This window comes from Dendrobates tinctorius, unplaced genomic scaffold (genome assembly GCF_039654945.1).
Source record: "Dendrobates tinctorius isolate UK_male_01 unplaced genomic scaffold, ASM3965494v1 ptg000151l, whole genome shotgun sequence".
NCBI lineage: Eukaryota > Metazoa > Chordata > Amphibia > Anura > Dendrobatidae > Dendrobates > Dendrobates tinctorius.
Genome location: NW_027361818.1, coordinates 22,529,911 through 22,543,179, shown reverse-complemented (window position 1 = coordinate 22,543,179; position 13,269 = coordinate 22,529,911). Strand labels below are relative to the sequence as shown.

General features: G+C 46.3%; 1 protein-coding gene across 1 annotated transcript; it reads left to right on the top strand.

Annotated features, from left to right (window-relative positions):
- The first annotated feature begins 7,527 nt into the window (after positions 1-7,527).
- LOC141050052 (olfactory receptor 11L1-like) lies at positions 7,528-8,460 on the top strand. The gene has a single exon (XM_073546886.1). The coding sequence runs from the start codon at positions 7,528-7,530 to the stop codon at positions 8,458-8,460; it is 933 nt and encodes a 310-aa protein (XP_073402987.1).
- The last annotated feature ends 4,809 nt before the right edge of the window (positions 8,461-13,269 follow it).

Sequence of the window (13,269 nt, the reverse complement as noted above, 5' to 3'; positions counted from 1 at the left end):
TTTTCTGGGTTCTTTTGTTGCCATTCATATTATCAGTCTCTTTGATTTGTCATCAATTATCCTCCTGCGGCCATGTTCAGGGAGGTTGGCTACAGTCCCATGGAGCTTACATTTCTTAATAATATGTGAAATTATAGTCACAGGAACATCAAGCTGCTTGGAGATGGTCTTATAATGTTTACCTGTAACATGTGTGTCTAGAATTTTCTTTCTAATCTCCTGAGACAACTCTTTCCTTCGCTTCCTCTGGTCCATGTTGAGTGTGATACACACCATGTCACCACACAGCACAGTGAGTATCTGTAGCCCTCTATACAGGCCACTCACTGATTCCAAGATTGTAGACACCTGTGATGCTAATTAGTGGAAACTCCGCAATTAACCATGTCCCTTTTGTCACATTACTTTCAGGTGTTCCATCATTTCCATCATCATCTGTCCAGGCCTATTTCATGAGGTTTATTTTTTAAACATTCTGTGGAAGCATGGTTGAAAAGCAATGTCTGACTTTCAATTGTACGTTTTGTTAAATTTATTATTTATTATTACCTTTGTCAGATTCAAGTTATTTCTTTGACCATTGTGGGTTTTTCTGTCATTAAACGAGGGGTACCAATAAATTTGACCACGTGTGTATGGGTTGCCCTCCCAGGGCTGTGGGGTACTCGGTACCGGGCCCGATGAGCTTCAATGGGAGATGTCTCAGCAGCTGGGATCCGGCCCGTGGCCCTGGGTGCCCATTGTAGAAAGGGGTGTTGTTGCAGTGTGCTTATGGTGGTGAAAGTTTATAAGTGATTTGTGACGCCACCTGTGGTGTTCGGCAATGGAGATGTAAGCCGACGCTGCAGACAGATCCTCTGGGACAGATAGTGTGGTGCAGCAATGATGTTATAGCCCTCCACAGGCAGGGCTGTAGTCCCAGGGCAGTGTAGGTGAAGTGACACTTAGATGGTGTAGTGTCAGGCGCAAGGAATGTAGCAGTGCTGGGCGGATTGGCGCAGGAATAAGTGGAGGACACCAGGGCATGTAGTTCCAAAGGTTTACTCACAGTCTGTTGCAGGTACAGGTGCCCGCATCCGTGCAGTGTCCTCTGGGTCAGGAGCTCAGCCAACTTCCAGGCAAGATGAAGTACTCCTTTCCTACACTCCACCAACAATTGTGCCTTTTCTGAACGTCTCCTCTTATAGCGCCTTTGAATGAAGTACTCCTAGTACTGAGTTACACTGGAGTTCCTCCTGTCAGATGTTCATATGAAATCTACTTGTACGGCAGACAGCTGTAGCCTGCTTCGTTGACTCCTTGCTACTAAGTCCAGCTCTCTCGTATGTTGCTGTTGTGCCCCCAAGTCTTGTGTGGGAATAAAGTGGTCACTACTTCTATTCCTCCAGTGTCTGCTGCTGGACTATTAGTATCCGTACAAACTCGGGGACCAGACCCCAGCCTTGCGCTTAGAACTTGAGAAAGGTTCTCCTCTAACCCTAGTCCTTGTTCTCTTATTCTCCTCACGTTCCATGCTAATCCTTCTTCCCAAGGGAGAATCAAGCTTCCTTTCTCTGTCCCTTTCCTGTGCCAGCAGACCCAGATCACTGTGGCCTGCTGCAGCACTTCCTTCTTCCATCCCTCTCCCGGGAATCTTCTCTGTCTCACTCTCTGTCCTTCTACATCTTCACTCACTGACTGAATGAATGACTGACTTGAACTCAACTCTTCCTGCTCTATTATGTGAACCAAGCTCCACCCACCTCCCAGTACGTTTCGTGTTCCAAGCAGGGAGCCACCAAGGGGTGCTATGCTACACTCCAAGCAGGGAGTCGCCGAAGGTGCTTTGCTACACTACTTTGTGGTGTGGGGTGCAGGTATTGGAGTGTGGTCAGGTGTCTCCACCTTACCTGGATAGTGGGGTACCACACCTCAGGAGGAGGTGCAGTACCTCTGTGGCGACTGAACCCTCAGGGGCGCCACATACCCCCCTGTTAAACACAGCACATCTGCGGGCTGCAAGAAAACAGAAGTTGACAAATACAGGAGCATACAAAATTTTGTAATGCAAAACAAACAATTCTTATCTAATCGTCTCAATATGAGAGGCACTGTCTCTTGAACGTTGCAAACAATTTTTACTATCCATCTTTAAAGTTATACTACCTAATTTAAATTGCTATCTCGAGCATTATCACTTCTTCTTACACATTTTCTACTTCCTTTTGTTAACCTTAAGTGACAACCATGGATGCCTGGTTCGTCACCTGCATTTTTCCAAATCTTCATCTTTATTCAAACCTCTTTATTAAAACATTCCTATCTGTCATTGATACTAACTATAATCTATATAAAAGCTATTCTCTATTAATACTGTCATAAGGCACATTATAAAATACTTCACTTCATAAACTTCAATAATTCTTGTAAGTGCTGGACACTGCTCCCAGCCGGGATCTCTTGCAGTGTCCTTTTGGTAGGAGCCATGCTCCACGATGAGGTAGTCCTTATTTATAAAAGAGCTATGTAAAACCAAGAGAGGGCACCTAAAGAGGTGCAACTATTTACAATGACAGTTTGTGATTCACTCCAAGTTCATGATCACCATAGTTCAAATTTTCATAAAAAATGCTGCCAGCGCAACTAGGCACACTGAAGAAAACTGTAACATAATTGTAAACAATGGGGCACAATGGTGCAAATAACCTCCTGGGTAACAAAGTTAGTTATTCATATTCTCCTTAATGTTGGTGGGCCACTCCTGGGGTACTGGAAACTGGTTGTTTGGGCTGCTTCCAGGGGAGATGCTCTGGGTGTCCATCTCCTGGTGGGTTGATGAATTGCCGGTATTCAGCTAACATGACTGCTGCCTGAGGTACAGCAGGGGTGGTGACTTGTTCCAAGGGATGCTGAATTGGTACCGACGCTGCCTGAGCCACTGGTGTGGGTACAAACACAGTTTTGGTAACTACTGTGGGAGGTTTTTCTGCCGGGGGAACACAGGCTTTCTCCTTCCGATAAGTTGCCAATAAGTCCTCCGGTATGCGGCGTATGTTTAGGGCGTACCAGCCGCGTAGCCCCTCATGCCGGGTAAAGGTGACATATTCCCCTGGCTGTAGGTCAAGCGCTGGGTGTCCCCTCCGGAGGTGAGACTCAACATCCCTCCGGCTGAAAAATAGGTCAGAGATCCTCTGGGGGTCTGCTATGAACCCAACTCCCCGTTCGTGATTAACATTGAGGACCTGACCCCATCCTGCTGAATCCCGGGGACCACAATGTCCAGCACGGACCTTCTCCTTACGGTCCAGGTCAGGACCCAGCACTGCCAGCCTCCTCTGATCTCTCTCCCTCTGCTCCACTGCCAGCTGGCGGATGGTCTCCTGGCATCGGGCTCTCATCTCCTCTTCCCGGTATTGGCCTCTGCCCACCGTGGTCCGCGGCACCACTGTCAAGGGTTCAGGTGTCTCCCCCCATGAACTAGTATCCCAGTCCCAGACCAAGCCCAGCACCCCCTGTCCGGCCGCTGTAGCCGGCGGGCACCCTGTGGCTTCCCTAGCTTCAGGGCCGACAGGCATACCTGGTGCCTCCTGGCGGTGTTGCAGCTCCCATGCAGGCCTGAGACGGTGGGCAGCTGCAGATGTATCCACAGGAGTAGCCGGTCTGGATGCCGGCGGTGGTGGAGCCGATGGCAGCTTTGTGTCTGCTGGGATCTCCGGTGGGACCTGCGCAGCCGCGCTAGGTCCGGGCGAGGGCTCCGCTTTCTCCGCTTCAGGCCACAGGCCCTTAGATAGCTCCTCCTGACAGGCCTCATACAGCGTCGGTGACAGCGGGGCGGTGGTGATAGACGCTGCCGGTGGTATTGCAGCAGCTGCAGGCTCCACAGGGTTTGCCTGGGGGAGATCCAGTGCAGCAAGGTGGGTACCCGTGACTGGGGTACCACGAGTGTAGGCCCCTCCAGGGTGGGCTGCCACTTCCTCCATAGCGCCTCCTGCTTCAGCCGCAGTTCATGAGTCAGCCGGGCAATCTCCTCCTCCAGCTGTTGACAGTCTAGATCGGAAACCTGATCGGAGCGTCAGCCATTGCACCTGGGAGATTCAACTTAACCTCCCTTCGCTCTTCAGGCCTCCTCTCTCCTTCCATCATGGCGTTCTCTCCTTTCTCTTCCTGTCTCGGCTCTTTTCCCGCCACCGGCTCCCGCCCCTCCATCTGGGGGCGACGTCTTTTTCCTACTCCTCCATACCAGGCCAGTATACAAACCCCTCGGGGGGTGGGCCATGTTGCTGTCGCATAGAAGTTCAGACAGGGGAGGCCCAAGACAGATCGCGGACTTTTCTTAGGACCACCCATATTATCACGCCCCTCTTTCCCGCGCTGGCGGCCATTTTTAGCATTCTTTTTACAGTCTATCAAATTGGGTCTTTTGCACATTTCCACAAACTTTTAAGTCCAATAAATCATAGGCACACAGAACCTGGTGGCACCAGGCTTCGTCATCCTGTTCGTGACGCCAGAAAATGGGTCGCCCTCCCAGGGCTGTGGGGTACTCGGTACCGGGCCCGATGAGCTTCAATGGGAGATGTCACGGCAGCTGGGACCCAGCCCGTGGCCCTGGGTGCCCATTGTAAAAAGGGGTGTTGTTGCAGTGTGCTTATGGTGATGAAAGTTTATAAGTGATTCGTGACGCCACTTGTGGTGTTCAGCAATGGAGATGTAAGCCGACGCTGCAGTCAGATCCTCTGGGACAGATGTTGTGGTGCAGCAATGATGTTACAGCCCTCCACAGGCAGCGCTGTAGTCCCAGGGCAGTGTAGGTGAAGTGACACTTAGATGGTGTAGTGTCAGGCGCAAGGAATGTAGCAGTGCTGGGCAGGTTGGCGCAGGAATAAGTGGAGGACACCAGGGCATGTAGTTCCAAAGCTTTACTCACAGTCTGTTGCAGGTACAGGTGCCCGCATCCGTGCCATGTCCTCCTGGTCAGGAGCTCAGCCAACTTCCAGGCAAGATGAAGTACTTCTTTCCAACACTCCGCCAACATATGTGCCTTTTCTGAACATCTCCTCTTATAGCGCCTTTGAATGAAGTACTCCTAGTACTGAGTTACACTGGAGTTCATCCTGTCAGATGTTCATATGAACTCTACTTGTATGGCAGACAGCTGTAGCCTGCTTCGGGGACTCCTTGCAACTAAGTCCCGGCTCTCTCGTACGTTGCTGTTGTGCCCCCAAGTCTTGTGTGGGAATAAAGTGGTCACTACTTCTATTTCTACGGTGTCTGCTGCAGGACCATTAGTATCCATACAACCTCGGGGACCGGACCCCGGCCTTGCGCATAGAACTTGAGAAGGGTTCTCCGCTAACCCTAGTCCTTGTTCTCTTATTCTCCTCACGTTCTGTGCTAATCCTTCTTCCCAATGGAGAATCAAGCTTCATTTCTCTGTCCCTTTCCTGTGCCAGCAGACCCAGATCACTGTGGCCTGCTGCAGCACTTCCTTCTTCCATCCCTCTCCCGGGGATCTTCTCTGTCTCACTCTCTGTCCTTCTACATCTTCACTCACTGACTGAATGAAAGACTGACTGACTGACTTGAACTCAACTCTTCCCGCTTTATTATGTGAACTAAGCTCCACCCACCTCCCAGCACATTTTGTGTTCCAAGCAGGGAGCCACCAAGGGGTGCTATGCTACACTCCAAACAGGGAGCCACCGAAGGAGCTTTGCTACTCTACTTTGTGGTGTGAGGTGCAGGTGTTTGAGTGTGGTCAGGTGTCTCCACCTTACCTGGATAGTGGGGTACCACACCTCAGGAGGAGGTGCAGTACCTCTGTGGCGACTGAACCCTCAGGGGTGCCACATGTATAATGAGAGGCTATTGGTAATAGCACTGAAGATTATTAATAGTGAAATACAAAACAGAAATGGTTAAACTGAAGAATAAAAAACCTCTGAAAAGCTCACATAACTTTCGACAAGTGCCCCCTCAACTCTTTTAAACAAAGTTACATTTAAATGTTATCTGTGGCAAAATTTCTAATATATTTTCTTTGGATATTCTTACAAACAAGCCGATAATTATAATTTTATATTTATATTTGGAAAGAATAAAATATAGAGAACTCTTGAGACAGAGGCAAAAAATCTCCCCAGACTCGCGTCACCTGGCACCGTGCCTTCTATTAGTATATATATATATCTGGACATAAAGCCATTGTGGCTCACATTAATCTTGTGTGACGACCACATAGCGTGACGGTGAGGATCACAACCTCCTCTGGGACATTTCTACACGGAATAACTAATATTCATGAATTCTGCTCTAGATTTGCTGATGAACAATGAGACAGACATATCTGCTGTAAGTATTAGCAGGAAATCTCCAGATATGATCCTCACTGATGGCCGCTGAAGATTCTCTATAATTGTGTGATTTGAAAAAATAAGTAAATGTCTTTTCATTTTTACATGTCTAATTAAAAATTCGTATGAATCTTGACCCCTCGCATATACACTCACTGGCCACTTTATTAGGTACACCTGTCCAACTGTGTGTTAAGACTTAATTTCTAATCAGCCAATCACATGGCGGCAACTCAGTGCATTTAGGCATGTAGACATGGTCAAGACAATCTCCTGCAGTTCAAACCGAGCATCAGTATGGGGAAGAAAGGTGATTTGAGTGCCTTTGAACGTGGCATGATTGTTGGTGCCAGAAGGGCTGGTCTGAGTATTTCAGAAACTGCTGATCTACTGGGATTTTCACGCACAACCATCTCTAGGGTTTACAGAGAATGGTCCGAAAAAGAAAAAAAATCCAGTGAGCGGCAGTTCTGTGTCCGGAAATGCCTTGTTGATGCCAGAGGTCAGAGGAGAATGGGCATACTGGTTCGAGCTGATAGAAAGGCAACAGTGACTCAAATTGCCACCCGTTACAACCAAGGTAGGCAGAAAAGCATCTCTGAACGCACAGTGCGTCGAACTTTGAGGCAGATGGGCTACAGCAGCAGAAGACCACACTGGGTACCACTCCTCTCAGCTAAGAACAGGCATCTGATGGCTACTTTCAGCAGGATAATGCGCCATGTCATAAAGCTCGAATCATCTCAGATTGGTTTCTTGAACATGACAATGAGTTCACTGTACTCAAATGGCCTCCTCAGTCACCAGATCTCAATCCAATAGAGCATCTTTGGGATGTGGTGGAACGGGAGATTCGCATCAGGGATGTGCAGCCGACAAATCTGCGCCAACTGTGTGATGCCATCATGTCAATATGGTCCAAAATCTCAGAGGAATGCTTCCAGCACCTTGTTGAATCTCTGCCACGAAGAATTGAGGCAGTTCTGAAGGCAAAAGGGGGTCCAACCCGTTACTAGCATGGTGTACCTAATAAAGTGGCCAGTGAGTGTAATTATCTGATGGTTCATAGTCTTCACCTTTTACAGTTACTTTGGCCTTTTTCTAACCAATATACACAACACTGTATAATATCTGTTTTTGTTTTATATTTCTCACCTTAAAAATTACAATTGATTTATAGTTTGTTCATTCTGAAATGCAGGAAAGAAATTTGACAAAGGTCACGGAGTTTTTTCTTTTAGGATTTCAAGGCAACCAAGGTTTCAGAATTTCCCTTTTCTGTCTTCTCCTGGTGATTTACTGGGTGACAATATGTGGGAATCTCCTGATCATCACCCTGGTGTCCACCAGCAGGAACCTCCACACCCCAATGTACTTCTTCATCTCACAACTGTCCATCAGTGACATCTTGGTGATCTCAGATATTGTCCCCTACATGCTCCACATATTACTGAATAATGGGGGGAACATTACTCTTATTGAATGCATCACTCAGTTATATGTTTTTGGCGCCACTGAATCATCTGAATGTTTTCTTCTCGGTATGATGTCTTATGACCGATATGTGGCCATCTGTAATCCTCTACGTTACTCCACCATCATGACTAATAGACATTGTGTGATATTATCTATTACATGTTGGCTGTTTGGATTTTCTTTTCTTTTTATTATTTTAGTAAAAACTGCAAAACTCAATTTTTGTGGTACAAATATCATTGACTATTTATTCTGTGACATGGTCCCATTACTAGAACTTGCCTGTTCTGATGTCTTCATTATTCACTTGGAAATGTATCTTTTGTCTATTCTAACTGTAATTATCCCAACCACATTAATTGTAATATCCTATGTGTATATTGTGTCAGCAGTGTTAAAGATCACATCCAGTACCGGTAGACAGAAAGCCTTTTCCACCTGTAGCTCCCACCTCACTGTGGTCGCCATATTCTACTGGACAATTTTTAGTGTTTATGTCATCCCAACAAAAGGACGAACACTGACCATGAGTAAGATCGTATCTCTGCTATATACTGTGTTTACTCCTTTAGTTAACCCCATTATATATAGTCTGAGAAACACAGATATTCATAAAGCCATACAGGAAACACGGGCTAAGCTCATGATATAGAAAATTTCAAATTAGTCAATATTTATTGTCAAGGATAGATACATAGATAGATAGATAGATAGATAGATAGACAGATAGATAGAAAAATAAACACACATATGAAAGATAGACTCACCAAACCCTGACTGATGCAGTAGCAGGATGCAGCAGACCTCCATTGATAAAGGCTGGGGAAGCACAGGTGCAAACCACTGATGAAAACAGCCAGTAACCCAACAAATGAGGGGCTGGCTGCCTAGTGGGAAAAATGCACAAAAATAAGGCTTGCATAGGACATCAGTCACACAGATATCTTTTTATCTTTTTGCACTTTTTATCATTTTTGCAGGATGCAGCTGGGCCTCTTCATGTTGGCTTGGTTTTTTCTGTGTGATGCATGTATATAGTGCAGGACAGCCCGCCTGCTAATAATACGGGTGTGATCAATAGGCTGGTCAGACACTTTGCACCGCACTGTGTGGCTGATGTCCTATGCATGCCTCATCTGTGTGCATTTTTCCCACTAGGCTGGCAGCCCTTCTTTTGTTGGGTTACTGGCTGTCTTCATCAGTGGGTTACCCTTTGTGCTGCCCTAAGCCTTTGATTAAGTTGCAGCTCCTACAAGCAGAATAACCCCACTCAGATGGTCACAATCCTATCAATCTCGGCAAACACTTTTTTCCAGTAGAGCTCCAGGTGCGCTGAACGTCTGTGGAGAAAATCCCTTTTGGTCAAAGGTTTCATCCATTCTAAGTTTCTGCTTAAAGCATATTACGTGGACCTTTTCCTCTCCAAGCAAACTTACTTCACCACCCTCATCACCTCACTATCCAACAATCCTAAATTACCATTTAACACTTTTTATTACCTCCTTAACCCTAAAGTGCAGGCACCAAGGACTAATCTGGACAATTATTTAAAAAAAATGCATCACATGCTACAGGATATTGTCCTCCAAACCACCAATTTCTCGGCTTCTTTACCCTTCAGGACTTCACCAAGCTCACTTTCTGTCTTTGAACCTTTTACATAAGTAGAGATTACCCGGCTCCTCACATTTTCTCACCCTATTACCTGCATCAGTCATTTTAATCCCTTACATCTCCTTTAGTCCCTCTCTCTGGTTGTCATGATTCACTTAACTAAAATATTTAGCTTCTCTCTTTCTTCTTATATCTTTCCTTTGTGCTTATAACATGCTGCCAGAAAGCCGTTACTAAAAAAAATCTATTGATCAGAACTGCTTTGTCAACTACAGGTCTGTCTCTCTCCTGAACTTCTGAAACAATTGGTCTACTCTCATCTAATCTGCTGTCTCTCAGATAACTTTTGACACTTTAAAATTGAGATTTTGCTCTTAACACTCTACTGATGCCCTCACTGAAGTCTCTAATGATCTAGGAACAGCTATGTGTAATGGTTACTACTCGCTGCTGATTCTACTGGATCTCTTGGCAGCATTTAACACCGTGGATCACCAGCTCCTCCTCAACATTGGTTCAGCTCTGTCAGCCTAAAGGACCCAATTTTCTCTAGGTTCTTGGTCCTTCAGTGTAACGTTTGCTAGCTCCTCTTCATCTCTTCTCTCTTTCTGTTGGGGTTCCTCAAGGCTGAGTCCTAAGCCCAATTGTTTTGTCCTTATACACCGCCCCTATGGAGAAAAGTCAGCAGATTTGGCTTCCATTTCTATACTGATGACACACAATTATACAAAAATATTCAGAAATGAGAGTCCTCTGTGGTTGATACCACTCAATGGCTAACTTAAAAGATGGTAACAAATTGCAAGCTTTCGAGACTACTCAGGTCTCTATCAGGCAAAGACTGAGTAGTCTCGAAATCTTGCGATTTGTTGCCATCTTTCCAGTTAGCCATTAAAAGTTAACAACCACCGAGGACTCTCAATTCTGAGTATTTTTCTATCTACTGGCTAACACGGTACAAAGATATATAAGTTTTCTGTACCCAATTATACACAAATTCTCCTGTCTGCTCCCCAGCATTAGTACAGAATGATGGCAATTGTCTGTCTGCTGTCTCTAACATCATTACCAAAACAGGCTAAACACACACTTATAAATTGGCTGTGCTGCTGGGAAGAAGTCTCTTGCTGCAATATTAATTACAAGGTTCTTTATTGTCCACTATCATTTCAATGTCGTACTGGCATCTTTATCAGGTGTAACAAAAAACCCAACAACTGAATAACTAAACTCATTTTGCTTCCCCCCCTCTTCTAACCTACTGAAACTTGAAATTGCCGTTTCCATGAAGGGTTCAACTACAATTTCCAAGCAACATGAGTTACATTTGATGTAGATCTTTCATTAATCTCCTACGTCCTATCACTCGAACGATCATGTCCCATATAATTCAAAAGCATCTCTTGATCTTGACCTTTCCTTACCTTTGACTGCAAAAGCTCTCACTTTTGCTGTGGATTACTGAATCTCTCTATTAATCAGTCTCCCTATCACTAACCTCTCCAATCCATCATAAATGCAGCCAGGATCATATTTCTGTCCAAACATTAGACTGATGCAGCCACCATATGCCAGTCTGTTTGTTGGTTGTCCACCAGCTAACTTATCATCTTTACACACCTAGCTCCAGAGAGTCCTGCACCGCCATGCATTCCCTCCGTAGTCTATGTCTACCACCCTACCCATGCACTCCGTTACACTAATGACCTGAGAGTAAGGGTACTGTTACACTTAAAGATGCACCAGCAATCCCGACCTTGACAGGATCGCTGGTGCATCGCTACATGATAGCTGGCGAGCTGTCACACAGGCAGCTTCACCAGTGATCAGCACCAGCGAGAACACTGGTATCTAAGGTAAATATCAGGTTACTAAGCGACGCGCGTCACATAGATACCCGATGTGTACCTTAGAAACCTGCGTGCTCGTACCGGGAGCTGCTAGTACGCAGATTTTTAAGGTACACATCGGGTAACTAAGGGAAGTGTGCCGCTTAGTAACCCGGTATTTATCTTAGTTACCAGTTTCCAGCGCCTGCTTAGAGCGCTAGGAGCCTCGCTGATTGTTGGCTCCTGCTGCCACACGCAGCAATGAGCGCTGGCTAGCGGGAGAGCAATGATCAAGAAATGGCCCAGGATGATAGTGCACAATCATTGATACCCAGCGGGGAGGCCGGTCGCTGATCTCCGTCACACACAGCGATCTCACTGGCGAGAGCGCTGTGGCGTCACAAAATCAGCGATCTCGCTAGCGATATCGCTATGTGTGATACTTACCTCCGACAGGCTCCCCCGCTGTCTGTCGTTGATTGCGCGAGATCGCGCAGCTCCATTTCTTGTCAGGCACTTCCTGCTGGTGCCGACGAGCGACGCGTGGACGTGGGCGGGAGGAAGTCAGGATCGCCTCGTCTGAAAGGTAAGTAACGACCGCTGTATCTCTGCTGCATCGCTGTGAGATCTGCCTGTGTGGCAGCTCACTAGCGACCATTTAGCGATGCACCAGCGATCCTGACCGCGTCGTATCGTGGTCGGGATCGCTGGTGCATCGCTAAATGTAAAGGGGCCTTTAGTAGCACCTTGTATCTGCACTTGTACAGACCCTGGCTGCTAATTGGTTCATGCTGATTCATTAGAATGCCCCTATTTATTACTTTGAGGTCTGGACTGTACACAAAAAGAAAGCTCTTGATATTTATCTTTTGTGTCACCCCTATTTCTTCAAACATTGGAAGCTTATGTATAGGGCCCTCATTCCTCTTGGTATGTGTTGAACTTTGTGTTATAATCTAATCACATAGCTTGTTTGCACAAGTGCCCTCTGAATTGTACATTGCTGTGGAATATGTTGGCTTAATGGCAATAAAAATGAATATTATTAGGGATAGGAGGACCTGTGGATGTTCTGTTTGGGTACCTGAACTCAAACCTAGACCTCAGTCAAATGAATAGGAGGCCCGAACATCCCACAGCTCTCACACTGTCATTTGTGTGACAACGCGGAAATACCGGGTCTGATCGGCGGTTGCCTCATTAATCTTACATGTTACTGTCCATCAGAGAACTGCGGTTCCCACGTTGCCATACAGATGACAGTGTGTGACCCAGCAGCTGTGACCAGTAGTAAAAAGGTTACCACCAGTCAGGCATCAGCTGATGAGTAATATTCTCATCAGCATACGCCTAATCCCATTGATAGCAGCGAGAAAAGGCAAGGCTGTTGAGAGTATTCACCAGACGACACCTGTGTATTGTAATAAAGATATGAGTGGGATATAAAATCAGTGCTGTGCATGTGTATTTTACTGTCCATGTATTTATTGAATTAGAAAATTAATTTAAAAAATGGCTTGGGTCTTACTTATTTTTAATAATCAGCTGAGGGAAAGCAGACAGCTGGAAGCTAGTGTTATTATTCTATGAAGGGGCCACTACACATGGCTATTACTATCAGCCCATAGCTGTATGTGTAGCCTTTGCTGGTGGGACCGCAAAAGAAATTGTTGTGGGGCTCCCTATACTTTACCTCTATATCCACAAAGGTGGTTTGCACGTTAATGACCGGGCCAATTTTAACAATTCTGACCACTGTCAATTTATGAAGTAATAACTTTGGAACTGTCACGGCACCGCCAGACTCAGGGCCTGCTGTCCCGGCCTAGGCCAGTAGGAGGCACCGGACTATCACATCACCGTCAGACTCAGGGCCTGCTGTTCCGGCCTCGACCACTAGGAGGCGCCGGACTGTCCTATCACCGTCTGACCCGTGGCCTGCAGTTTCGGCCTTGGTCTCTGGGAGGCGTTGTGCTTCAACCCCGAGTGATGGCGGCGATAGTCATGAGGCTCCTGCG